General features: G+C 41.6%; 1 protein-coding gene across 2 annotated transcripts in view; it reads right to left on the bottom strand.

Annotated features, from left to right (window-relative positions):
• Positions 1-2093: 2093 nt before the first annotated feature.
• The window catches only part of runx2b (RUNX family transcription factor 2b), a 142614-nt gene continuing 130564 nt past the window's right edge, over positions 2094-14143 (bottom strand). For both annotated transcript variants that reach the window (XM_061811860.1, XM_061811861.1), the window contains 3 exons: positions 8112-8279; positions 7756-7917; positions 2094-3820 (listed from right to left, as the gene is read on the bottom strand). In XM_061811860.1, coding sequence (XP_061667844.1) covers positions 3339-3820; positions 7756-7917; positions 8112-8279 — 812 coding nt within the window. In that variant the 3' untranslated portion in view covers positions 2094-3338. The remainder of the gene's footprint in view (positions 3821-7755; positions 7918-8111; positions 8280-14143) is intronic.

The raw sequence follows: 14143 nt of genomic DNA, 5'->3' as shown, positions 1-14143 counted from the left end.
ATTCGACCAAAACCTCACGTCACGCCTTTGTACCTTTAAGAGGAGGTTGGAGGAAACACTTCCTGATGACCATGTTTGGGCAAAACCGCCCGGAAACATTCTGACAAATGAAATCAATCACATTCAATCCCATGATAGAATTCCTGTAAGTCCTAAAATGTCACCCGACAACAAGGACGGAAAAACAAAACACACACACACACACACACACACACACACACACAACACACACACACACACACACACACACACACACACACACACACACACACACACACACACACACACACACACAGACAGGCCTTGGAAGCGATTGGAACACATGTTGGTAGTTATCGGCAGATTGAAAAAAAAAATGTCATTAAAATCTATCAAATCATCTAAAAGCTTTTTATTTGCTTTCTCCGGTTACAACACAAATACTTTAGACTGTTCAGGCTGAAGCTGTGGGAATGTCAAGTTTGTGTGTGTGTGCGTGGAATATCTGATTCCCTCTGCGTGCAAACCTTCAATCATTATCCTCCCAAAATGACTTTATTATATTAGTGCCCACTAAATAAGAGATTTTATGACAACCGACTGCCCACCATTGACGTCTGCGTCTCGTGAATTTTGGTGTGCCGTGACAAGGAAATTTGTTGTAGCGCTGAGAGTGCAAAAAACACTGTTCGCGATGACTGAAAAAAAAATTATCTTTGGATGAAACGATTGCCTCATTTCTCACAATTTAGTCAGGAAATCATACAAAAAAGCTCAAGCGGACTACTGTACAATAGAAAACTTTAAATAAAAAAAATAACCTGAAAAATAGAAAAAAGAAAAACAAGTACATGAAGTAAAATACAATTTTTTTAAATAAAAAAAATAAAATTAATAAATTAAATAAAATAAAAAGGAACTTTAAAACAGAGTAAGAACAATTCTTTCAAATGAAATAAAAAGTCAAAACCAGAGAAAAATGAAACGATCTCAGAAGAGTTCAAAACTTGTTTTTTCCCCCCACAATTTCCAAATTGTAATTTTTTTGTGTGTGCTAAATTTAAGTTGTTAGAAAACTTTTCCAATTGAAACTAACTATAACACGCTCAGTTTTGTACAAAATCCTACTAAATTTCAGCGAGGAGAGGCTCATTTGAAATTGAAAATGTGCTGTGACTAAACAAAAGCAATAAAACAGTTGACTCCAATCCCTAAAAAAAAAATAAAAATTGCACGCGTGCTACCAATTACAAAATGAAACTCGAATTTTGTGACACGTGATTTGCATCAAACGCAGCGCAGAAAGTGAGGTCACACAGGAAGCAGCCATCATCTTGACGACGCTAGAAATCGACATTTTGTACAAAATTTGACCAAAAAAAAAAAAATCTTGTACCTCTGTTTGTATTATAAAATGTCCCGGAATTGAGTACAAATAAATGAAAAACAAAACAAAAATACAATCATCTATCATAAAGCTGACGGAAAAAATTGTTTTCGAATAATTACCCTGTATTACATTTTTTATACAAAATCCTACTAAAATTGAGTGAGAAGAGGACTCTGGACCATCAAATGTGTCGGACGTAAGACGATCGATGACTACCAACAAGCCAATCAGGCGACGGCATGACATCACATGACTTTTGTAACCATCACTAAGTGCTTTTGCTGATTCAAGATGGCGTGAAAACAAGATTAGCAAAACAAAAAAGGATAACAATGCGAGTGTCAAACACCCCGACAAACTTTCTCAAAGTCGTCACATAAAACAATAACAACAACAAATCTTTCGGGTCCTGAGCTCTTTTATCGCAACTTCACCGATTGTCTGAATCGCTTGGCTGGAGGTGTCAAACTCGCATCTTTGGGTACCACTGGAGTTTTTTTTGGGTTTCTTTTTTCTTAAATGATCAGCTTTTTTTTGTTATTCTTTTGAAAAATGTAGTCATAAAGACGCAGCAAAAAAAAAGATATTGGGATGAGTCAAGTTTACAAAATACAATAATACATAAGTTATGGCTTCATAAGTTAAAACAGGAAGCGGAACGCCCTGTAATGTACACCTTTAAATAAGTCTCGATCCTCAGTGCGTCTCCGTATTGTCGTGTAGAAAAAAAAAAAAAACGAAAACATAGAAAAAACGTGCCTAATGCAAAAAAAAAAAAAAAATTAAAATAAAAAAGCATTAAAAGGACCAACCAGTATGTGACACACGTAAAATAAACAATTACACTCCCACATTAAAGTCCGACTGTTATCGGAACAAAGTCATCTATTTAAAAAAAAAAGTCCACTTTTAAAAAATATTTTGGAGGAAAAAGAAAAATTATATTTGAGGGAATATACATTTTTTTGAGGTTAAAAAATGTATATTGTTCAAAAAATACATTTCTTTTTTATTCAAGATAAGTATATATCCCAGTTACCAAAAAGTCTACTTTTTTAAAAATATTTTGGAGGAAAAAAAGTTATATTTGAGGAGGTTGAAAAAACATATTGTTCTGAAAATATATTTTCTTTTTTATTTAAGATAAGTCTATATCAGTTTCCAAAAAGTCTACTTTTTAAAAATATTCTGGAGGAAAAAGAATAGTTATATTTGAGGGAATATACATGTTTTAGATGTTAAAAAATGTATATTGTTCAGAAAATACATTTTTATTTTTTATTCAAGATCAGTATGTATCACAATTTCCAAAAAGTATTATCTAATTATCTTATTGTATACTTGCGAGAACAGTCCAATTTTTGACAAATGTGATTATTGGGAAAAGAAAAAAGTTGTAAATTATGTTTTCCCTCAAAATGTGTGGTTTGTCATATACTTAAAAAAATACACAAGAAAAATATCAGAGCTGAGAGGAGCGTATGGAAAAAAAGTAATATTTGAGCAAAAAAAGTTCTAATAGAGTAAACTATAGTCATGTTTTTTGAAAAAAAAAATTAATCTGACAATTTGACAAAAAATTGTGTACTTGAGAAAGTGTCATTTTCTAGAAACTGATATTTTCAGGAAAAAAGTGGATTATTTTTCCCCCTAACTCTGATGAGAAAAGGCATGTTTTAAAAATGCTCATATCGCCACTGAAACTCGTTCAGGTAAAACTCGGACTTCAACTGGGTGTGTAATTCGTTGTATTTTTGCCGTTCTTTGGAGTTTGTGCCTCACCTCACGCACGTCGGTGTTGGAGAGGTACAAAAAAAAGGTCCGTTCGGAACGATGTGCTGCTTATTGCTATTCTGAGCGGTCGGGGTCCGAACCTTTCCAGGAAGACGAGTCTGCACAAGTTGGGACGAACAAAAAAAAAAAAAAAAAGAAGAAGAAGAAGCAAAAATATCCCTTTTCAGTCAGGCGTTCAGTAGGGCCTCCAAACGGCCTCATCCATGCGTCCGCCCGTGTTGAGGACGGTGGGCGAGTTGCTGTGGCTGCCATCGCCCGCGTCCACGGCGCCGCCGTCCGCCTGGTTGGGGTTGACCAGCGAGGTCCCCGTGGAGGCGCTGGTGCAAGGGGGCGGGGCCACGCGCGAGGGCGACCGCTCCCCGCCGCCGGACACCATGGAGATCTGGTAGGAGCCGGACGAGGCGCCGTAGTACAGGTAAGGCGTGCTGCTGGTCTGGAAGGGTCCGCTCTGGTTCTGCGTGGAGCCCGGGTAGGGCGGCGGAAGGTAGGTGTGGTAGTGGGCGCTCCCCAGCGACATGGCCGAGGTGACGGGTGGCGTGTAGGTGAAGGTGGCCGGGTAGTGCATGCGGGGCCCGCTGAAGCGGCTCTCCGTCAGGGAGGACAGGCCCGGGAACTGACGCTCAAACTGGCCCGGGAACGGGCTCAGGTCCGAAGAACCTGCGGGAAAGACGGTCAGAACCGTCAGAGTCACCAGTACGGCGATGGCGCCTTCACTCGTTCACTGTGCTCGTGAACTCTGTTCGGATCCTCGATCCATTTTTAATTTAATTGCCATTAATCCGTTCCAGCACACCCCAAATTATTATTATTATTTTTACGATGTCTTTTAAATTAAAAAAAAAATAGTGCAGCCAGACTGGTATGTTTTTTTTTTACTCAACAAAGTGCGGTCGAACCGTTACAACGCCGCATGCTTTTATTTTGAAGGTCTGCCTCGTGCCAGGCTGTTTTGTGTGTTGCCGAGCGGAGCGAGGGAGTTATTGCTTCGAGTCGTTAGGAAAAGCTTCCGTTGCGGAATATGCCGGGCCGCCTGTCGAAGCTTTTTAACGCAACTTATGAATTGCTTCGAATGAATGCGCACCGATCCTTAGAAATGAATGGTCGCGACAAGTGGCTCTACAAAAACTGGAACAAAAATGATTCCAAAAAAAAAAAAAAAAATTGGGGGGTGAAAAACGAATTACATGAAAACAAGAGCATACAAAAGAAAAAAATTCCCCAAAAAGCACAAGAACATTTTCAAAATTCTACAGTGAAGATCGGTTAACTCCTTTTCATGCTAGCGACAACGGAGATAGTTAAAAAAAATGAGGTCCGGTTAAAACAAAGCACAGGAAATAACCAAAAAAAAAAACATACCGGTAAAAATAACTGAGATGCAGCAGTAACACAGTAGCAACACGCTAGTACAGCGCTAACGCTGGCGCAGCGCTAACATGGCCGGTAAAAGTCACTTCCTCGGCACTTGTATTCCAATGGTCTCATTCTTTCCTTTCCCGCTAGACTGCCCCCTTGCGGCCGTTAGAAAAAATTGCACAAATTAGCCGCATCCCCGCATAAACCGCAGTTGAAAGCGTGTGAAAAAAGTTGCGGCTTGTAGGCGGGAAATTACGGTATTTTACATTCTTCATTATAAAGAGTGACCAAAATGTATAAAAGATTACAGAAAAATTCAGAATTTTTCCATCTATTAACCCGTAGTAGGGAATAAATGTGACCAAAAAAAAAATAAAAAAAATGCCTGCATTGTTTTATTCATCATCTTCTGTCTGGCCGGTCGGCGGTGACGAAGCGCTTGCATGTTTACGCATATTTACGTGCGTGCGCGCTGAATGAGGAGCCGCACATGTGGAAACACTTTTGTGCACGAAACAGTTTCCATGAGATCCATAATGAGGCGGACCCCGGCTCTGATGTGGCTCCGACGCTCGCCTCCCGTCGGCTCCAACAAGCTCGTGCGCGTACGTGCGTGCGTGCGTGGGGGCTACATCCCCCAGAATAAAAAGTAACAGCCCCCCCCCCCACCCCCACCGGAAAAACCACAAACTGGCTGCGGCGAGCGCGGCACTGGGTGCAGAGTTAATTCAAAATGGGAGGTCTACGACTCCACGCCGTGACCCCCCCCCGGTGCCATACACCCCAGCCACGTCGCTCTCATCGTAAATCACGAGGCGTCTTCCCTGTCACCACGTCTGCTGCGAAAGGAGGATGAGTGGGGGTAGGGGCGGGGCCCGACGTGTTTACAACGCAAGTTAGCGTCACGTAGCATGCGATGCTAATTAAACGACAAATTCCTCTAATTATCCTATTTGGAATGTGAGGTCATGATGTATGTTTGCGTCATACTTAAAATCTCTCTTCTCTCTCGAGAAGCGATTTGTTCGAAAATCGAATCGATGTTTCCCATTACAATGAATGGGAAAAGAAATAATGCGTTCCAAGCCTAAAAAAATTAGGCTTTTTAAATCTTTGTTTTTTTTTTTTTTTTTTTTTAGCTTTTCCTTATAATAAACTGCATTTTAGAAATACATGTATAGTTTAAATCCTTTATATAATAAAAATCATTCAAGAAATATATTTATTTTGTGCTTAAAATGTATGCTTTAGAGGTAGAGTACGCGAGGGTGGGAGTGCATTGCTGTATCTGTAGCGATTTGGCCCCCACCCTTGTAAACTTTTTTTTTTTTTAACAAAAGTGCAGAATAACTTTAAACTAGCAACTTGCCTTCTTTGGAGAAAAGTGCGCCGCGCACGTTATGTCATTTCTGTTTTTTTTTTTTTTTTTCGGGGGGCATTTGAAATGACAATATCAAAACGCGTCGCAATATGTTATTTCCGGGTTTTGTCGGGGGCGTTCGAGTACCGATGTTCGATTGAAAACAGAAGAGAAAAAAATCTCAAAATTTTCGTAGAAAACGGCGACATTCGAGAACCGAGGCTTTACTGTATACAGTTCTAAGGTTGAATATTTACGTCATATACTACTACAATACAACCGTTCATGTACGTATAATCATCTATAGACAGCTATCTTATTTAGAGCCTATCAAAATGTGCTTGTGACTCAAATGTACAATATTTACATCACAGCTGCAGCATACACGTGCACATGACATTTTGTAGTGGTCCTAAGACATTTGAATGTGACTTTGAGAGTGTTTTTCATGTGCTCGGTCGGGGTGAGAGGGAAAGGTTATTTTTGTCCTCAACGGTGCACGAGAACAAAGAGCGACGAGATGAAAGACAGTCAGGGGAAAGTTTGATGGCGGTGAGTCAAACATGTGTACTGGCGGCATGTTGGGATTATAAAAGCAGAAGTACACTTTTGTCTTTTTTTTGGAGGTGTGTGGGTGGGTTTTGGGGTTTCTGCCAACGTGTCTCCATTACCAGCATACAGTATGTTAGCATGACACTAGCGGAAGTTCTTTGGACAAAATTACGTTATCCGGTTGAAGGTTTTGCTTTTTAAGGACAATGGCGCCTTGAACTACAAGTGCCCTGATTTACCAGTTTACCCTTTTTTTTGGGCTTTAATTTGAGAACAAAAATTTGAGATATGAGCAGCGTACGTTGGCGGGAGCTCAACTCACTTCACAGCAAGCGGAAGATAGAATTACACAACGAAACTTGTTCAAAAACGAGCGTGCAAGCGGTTTCATTGCCATTCCCAGTTGTCAAATTAAGGGAATAATAATCATAATTTCAAACAACCGCATCACTTTGCCCGAGTTAACTTTGTTTAGATTCATGCTAACAAACCGACGTGCTTGTTGTTGTGGCGGTATAACCTTTCAAGCGAATTATATATGAACTTATGATGCAGCATCACATGTAGAGAGACGATAATAATAATCACTTGCACATAACATAATTTCCAGTTTATAAACCGCGGCTTTTTTGACACGCTTTCAACCCTGCGGTTTATGCGGTGATCCGGCTAAATTGTGCATTTTTTTTCTAACGGCCGCAAGGGATTCACTCGAGCGGAAAAGGTAAGCGTGAGACCGGTGGAATATATGTGCCAAGGAAGTGACTATGACCGGTATGTTTTTTTTTTTTTTAACCAGCCCTGTTAGCGCCGCGCTAGCATGTTGCTGCTCTGTTACTGCCGTGTCTCAGTGATTTTTCTGGTATGTTTTTTTTTTTAACTGGCCCTGTTAGCACTGTGCTAGCATGTTGCTGCGCTGTTACTGCCTTGTCTCAGTGATTTTTACCGGTATGTCTTTTTTAACCCACTGTTAGTGCTGCGCTATCGTGTTGCTACTGTGCAGCTCTCGCGGCTGGATTTTTTTTTCTTTTTACCTGGATGTTTTTTTTTTTTAACCAGCCCTGTTCGTGCTACCGTGTTGTTGCTATGTTAAGCTAAGCTAATAAAACTTTCTGTGTCTTTTTCTGTGTATCGTCTTTCTTTGTAAATATCTCATGTTTCAATGTGGGCACTTGCGGCTTTTACACAGGTGTGGTTTATGTATGTATCAAATGGTATTTCCTTTACAAATGTACTGGGTGAGACTTATAATCAGGTGCGCTCTGTAGGCTGAAAATTACAGCATTTATCCGCACAATGCACAAAAGTTCCGAGCGAGCCTCACCTGGCAAGCGTCTGGGCACGTCACTGATGGAGGGCAGGCCGGTGCCCCGGCTGGAGGAGAGCGGGGCGGTGGAGTGCACCGAGGGGGACGCCATGGGACTCAAGTAGGACGGGTACGTCTGCTCGTACGACCACGGCGGCGACGACTGCGGCTGACGCGGGTCTGACGGGGTAGAAAGAAAGAAGTCAGCGCGGCAAAAAGAAGCTAAAGGAGGGGTGGGAAATGTTTTATGATGAAAGGCCACATTATATTTCATGGGGGATATTCACAACAATTCTTTTTTTTTTATATATTGCTTGTTTTATATACAATAAATTTTATGATAGTGAATAATGAAAAAAAAAAAAGAAAATTACCGGTGATCTGGGTTTGTCCCTGTGGCGTGAACGAGTTGGGCGCCGTGTTGAGCGCCGGTCGCTGGGCTTGGGTGGGCACCGCCACGCGCACCCTCATCCTCTCCAGCTCGCTCAGGCGGTCCGAGAACAGGCCCGACTTGGGGGGGTCCTCCAGCTTCTGGCGATGCCCTGAGGACACAGCGCAGACAACTGGGGTTACATTTTTGTCCCATGCGCCCACGATCTATTAGTGACGTAGACAAAAGTAATGTATGAATACTTAAGACATTGGTGTCAAACTCAAGGCCCGGGGGCCAGATCTGGCCCGCCACATGATTTTATGTGGCCCGCGAAGCCAAATTTAGACCGTCAATTTCCATGATTCTTGTAAAAATCTCTACCAAAATTTCAAATTCTCATATCGTAAATGATCAAGTTGAGATATTAGAAGCATTTTTGTGGTACCAAATGTGAATAGTTGGAAATACCCTTGATTTCTGATTCGAAAACTTGTTCATAAATTGATTTTTGCTCCACAGTCATAACGGCCCTCTGAGGGAAACCGGAACAACAATGTGGCCCGCGAGAAACATGAGTTGACTTAAGACGTACTCATATTACTTAACAAGAGTAAGTAGCTGCAGTCGTGGACGTTGTATGAGTTATTATTAGCAACTTAATAGGAGCTAATAGTGACATAAAAGGAGGTAATACACGTTAATAGTGACTTACAGAATGTGAAGCTAAGAGGAGTTATGTGGAACTTATTAGTAACTTATGAGGAGGTAATATGAATTAATCGTGAAGGAAGAGCTAATACAAGTGGCGGCATGTTAAAAGTCAATAACGACTTACAGTAACTTGAGTTAATGGTGACTTAAGAGAAGGTAATTAGAGTTAATAGTGCCATTCACACAAGTTATTAGTGTCCTAAGTGAGTCAAAATAAGTTCATAGGATCAAATGACTTTAGAGTGACATAAATGGAGGTGGGGAGAGTTAATAGACAGGTGGCGTTATTGAGTTAAGTGACTTAAGTGGTGCTCAAAGTCATTATGAGTGAATTATGGGGACAGTTCGAAGTGACTTAAGTGGAAGTCATTTGAGTTTACAGTGACTTAAATGGGTAAAACCAGTTATTAGCAACTCTGCATCAAAATAGTTAATATTAATAACATTAATGGAGGTCAAAGGAGTTAGTAGAGTTCACTGCAACCTTTTTGTTCGTTTTACTGCTCACGTCTTTGTCAATCTTGGCTGACAAATACGGTCTGTACAGTTTTTCCAAGCTTTTCCGAAGGTGACAGTTTGACCCAGGAAGTGATATGTGATTCCCACCCCCCCCCAAAAAAAAAAAAAATCGGAAATTCGTCTTCTACTGGCTCGCGGATCCTCTCCTGACTGCGAGAGGAAGCCGTGCGCTCGTTAAGCCGAGGCCCGTTCGTCAGGTAAACACAGTTTCTCACGCCACGCCGCCATTATCCCTACAGGGGTCGTGCGCCCTGCCAAAAACATTCTCGCCTCGCTCTCTTCCTGCATTCCTCCCGCAAAACGCGAACAGCCCTTTGTCGCACTTGCGCTTCTGCGAGGCGTGACTTACTGAATCTAGCACACTCGTACGTTCCCATCATGAGCCTCGCGCTGGCTAGTCTGGAGCGCATTTCCAGACTCAGGTGTGGACTCCCGGGCGAGGGCGTCCATTTTGCCTTTCGTTTTGATGCCGGCGCAGCTCTCATCTCAAGCGCCGGAGGAATTCCCGCCACGCTTTGGCGTCTCTTCAGCTGGCTCGCTAACAATCGCCGGCGTCACTCGCGATCTAGACTAACTTGCTCGCGGGAGGGTGAGACATCGGACCGCATGGAGTTTGCTGGAACGCGACGACGGAGACGTTTAACAAGAAATCACAAGATTTGCTCCCCCCCCCCCCCCTCTGTCTTTCTTGTATTTTCCAAAGAGTCCGAGTGGGACAAACTTGTTTTGACACCGTGGAGGAAAACCGGGCTAAGCCAATTTAGACTGAACCCCCATTTATCGTGGGGGATACGTTCCAGACCCACCTAGATATAGAGAACGTTATAAAAAGCTCGCCATGTCACTATTAAAAAAACATAATGAAAAACAATCAAAACAAGACAAAACAAAATTGATGTTTATTTTTTGTTACATATTTGTGGACTATTTATTTATTTTTGTTACCCCAAAATTACAAAAAAATAGTTCTCGAACACGATCCGTTCCACAAGGCTGGTTGAAAACCAAAACGTTTGAAAATCCGAAGCACGTTTTCCCATTACAATGAATGGAAATTGAAATAATGCGTTCCAAGCCGAAAAAAATTGTTTTTTTAAGCGATTTTTTTTAGCTTTTCTTGGGATCGATTCCCGCTCAGTGATGGCTTTGATATCTGCCCTGCGACTGACTGGCGACCAGTTCAGGGTGTAGTCCGCCTTTTGCCCGAAGGTGACTGGGCTAGTCTCCAGCTCTCCTGTGACCCTTGCTTGGATAAGTGGCTTGTACAATGGATGGATGGATAGTTTCATCCCTCCAACATGCTTCAAACACAGGATACAATTTAACAAATAAGTTTTTAAAGTATTTCTCGGTTCCCGTCTGTTTTCACCATTTCGCTGTCAAGAAATGGGAGTGTGTCATATAATATCACTTTGAGGAAATGATATGAATATTCTAGCAGCTCTTCAAAAAAAGAGGCAGCGCGTGCATGCTTCAAGCTGTTTATCCGTCACTCCCAAACAAAGTTTAATCATCTGTAAATCAGACATAAATCAAAACTGAACCACGCGAAATGGCGTAGACGGTCCAACGGAAATGAGTCTAGCTGAAACGGTCACTACAAACCTTCCAAAAAAACTGCCCCTTTAACACAGAGCAATACATACAAAACGAGCAATACTTATAAGCATCATATGTCTGCACTCGACAGGAACAACAAAAAGTGCAATGTAGTAATCTAGTTCCATTTCTGTTTCCTTTAGTAGCCTTTGCTGCAATAGATAAAGTAATTTATTGCGAGTCATATCATCAATCTACCCATACGTTTTCTTTTGCCGCTTATCCTCATGAGGGTCGCGGGGAGTGCTGGAGCCTATCCCAGCTGTCAGGGTACACCCTGAACTGGTTGCCAGCCAATCGCAGGGCACATGGAGACAAACAACCAATCGCACTCACAATCATACCTTAGAGCGTCCAATTAATGTTGCATGTTTTGGGAATGTGGGAGGAAACCGGAGTGCCCGGAGAAAACCCCCACAGGCACGGGGGGGGACATGCAAACTCCACACAGGGAGGGATGCGATTGAACTCGGAACTGTGAGGCCAACGGTTTACCAGCTGCGCCACCGTGCCGCCCTAGTCATATCATCCACTGGGAAAAAGAAACAAATCAAAATAAACACCACATCCCAATTATTCTATTTACAAAGTGCCATTTATGTAATTTTTACAGATAATTAAGGCCTTTCATTTGGGAAGAAAGTCCCGGAAGTTCAGTCACAAGACTTTGCATAATCCAAACATCCCCCGATCGCATCTCATCACGCCGCTCCCGTCACATATCACATTGTTACCGCAGGGTTCGACCCCCCCCCCCCCCCCCCCCGAAATAGTCGCTTTGCCCGTGAACGCGTACAACTCGTCTTTTAATAACAAACGTGACGCCGTGTGACTAACGCCGAATGGATTTATTGTCGGGACTTTACAAATACGGTCGCCCCCGGGAACCAAACACGGGGAGACGTCTCGGTTAGCGCGGCGTCGCCTTTCACAACACATTCGTGAAGCGCACGTGTCAAACATAAGGCCCGGGGGCCACATCTGAGCTGCCCCATCATTTTATGCGACACAGAAATGCAAATCCTTTGTGATGACTTTCACGATTCTTGCTAAAATATGTACCAGAATTTCAAATAGTCACATGTAGTAATATGTAACATGTAATGTTATGCTGAAGCAAAGAAAAATTGATATCATGCTTTTGCAGTCGTAATGGCCGTGCATACAATGTGCCCCACTGCAAAAATTATTTTTTGTGGCTTTTTTACAGTACCATAAAAACATTTACAGTTTAACAAAGAAAGTAAACTTCAGAGTTTAGGTTTGTTTGTATTTAAATATGGGATTTCATTCAGTATTTTAACCAGGGTCTTTTTTTTGTTTTTGGACATTGGAAAAAAAACCCCAACTGTTTTCTCATTGTAATGAGTAACTTACTCATTACAATGAGAAACCAGTTAGGTTTTTTTTTTTATAATGAGTAACTTACTCATTACAATGAGGAACTTACTCATTGTAATGAGTGACTTTCTCATTGTAATGAGTAACGGTCATCGTAATAAGTAACTCACTCGTTGTAATGAGTAACTCACTCATTACAATGAGTAACTTACTCATTACAATGAGAAACCAGTTAGGTTTTTTTTTTTATAATGAGGAACTTACGCATTACAATGAGTAACTTTCTCATTGTAATGAGTAACGGTCATCGTAATAAGTAACTCACTCGTTGTCATGAGTAACTCACTCATTACAATGAGTAAGTTACTCATTACAATGAGAGTGTTGAAAAATGGCTACCTATGGGTCGTAGCTTATATACCAGCTAGCGGTAGCTCCGTGAATAAGGATCTTTTATACATGCAATAGACTAGTTAATCATTACAATGAGGAACCAGTTTTTTTTTTTTTTCAAGGGCTCCGTAGTCCTCCAACTCCTACTTCTACTGAAGTACTTTTGCAACCTCTACTTCCTGGCTGGACTTTCCACGTTGTGAAACATTTAATTAAGCCCAATTACACTGTTTTGAGGGCCTTACCGAAAGCGTTTGTCTTTTCCTCCATGGCTCAACTTGTCTTGCACGATGCCAAAACTCACCGAGCTCACGTCTCAGCTCTTTTATCGGAACTCCGGTCAGAGGCTGCTGAGCAATGAGCCCGGGGTGTTTAAAAAGAAGCTGGAAAAGGGAGCCGGATGATTTCACCCGCCGGTGGGGAAAATCCCCCCCCCCACACGTTCCCATAATGGTCAGCAGAAATGGCAAAAGTACTCACACTCTGTACCGTATTTTCCGCACTATAAGGCGCACCTTCAATGAATGGCCTATCTCAAAAGTTTTTTTCATATATAAGGCGCACCGCATTATAAGGTGCATAGAATATATGCTACAGTAGTGGCTGGGGTTACATTATGCATCCACTAGATGGAGCTGCACGAAAGGCTCAATATCGATCCATATATAAGGCGCACCAGATTATAAGGAGCACTGTCGGCTTTTGAGAAAATTAGAGGCTTTTATGTGCGCCTCATAGTGCAGAAAATACAGTACGTACAAGTACAGATACACGTGTGAAATAAAACTTTGTGGTAAAAGTAGAAGTACAGTGAACCCTCACTATTCGTGACATGTGAAATTGACGCCTCCCCATAGGGGGTTAATGCTATACCGTAATTGCCTGTATATGCCACAGGATGGCGGCAAAGGACTACAATTGTCTAAATGAAGTACCACAACTCCAACATAATTTCTTACCACCAAGGTGCTACCTGAGTGGGAAAAAAAAAGAGTGAAAAGGGGAGATTTTTTTTTAGCAAATAATGCTCGATCGTTTTCCCCGAAAATTTGCAACTAGCCCAAAATCTGACATGTACGACCTTGACAGCAACATTGGACATTGCATGATGTTTGTTTGTTTGACTTCTAATTAAGGTGGAAATTGTTAAATTCAGTTTTTTTGTCATCTTGCTAACCAAATGGCTATCGGCTAACGAGCTAACCAGACTTTATTACTTGGCTTGTTAAAGTGATAAATGGCCGATTATTGAAAAATAATAGTGCAGCTCCTCGTCTGAATTTTTGGGAGTTTTACCAGTTACAGGCTGTCACTTGGTCATTTTTTTATGCTTGTAAAATTTTCGTTTGGTTCACTTACTCTGCCGCTCCAGTGACAGTACAATAAGCACAAAATGTCCCGTTGTATTTTTTTTTCCCCCCAGCCAAGGGTTATCTAGTGTTAGCTAAACTTTTACGCTATCAAAACAAC

Source organism: Syngnathoides biaculeatus, chromosome 23 (genome assembly GCF_019802595.1).
Source record: "Syngnathoides biaculeatus isolate LvHL_M chromosome 23, ASM1980259v1, whole genome shotgun sequence".
NCBI lineage: Eukaryota > Metazoa > Chordata > Actinopteri > Syngnathiformes > Syngnathidae > Syngnathoides > Syngnathoides biaculeatus.
Note: the sequence above shows the minus strand (reverse complement) of the source record. Positions and strands in the feature narration are given on the sequence as shown.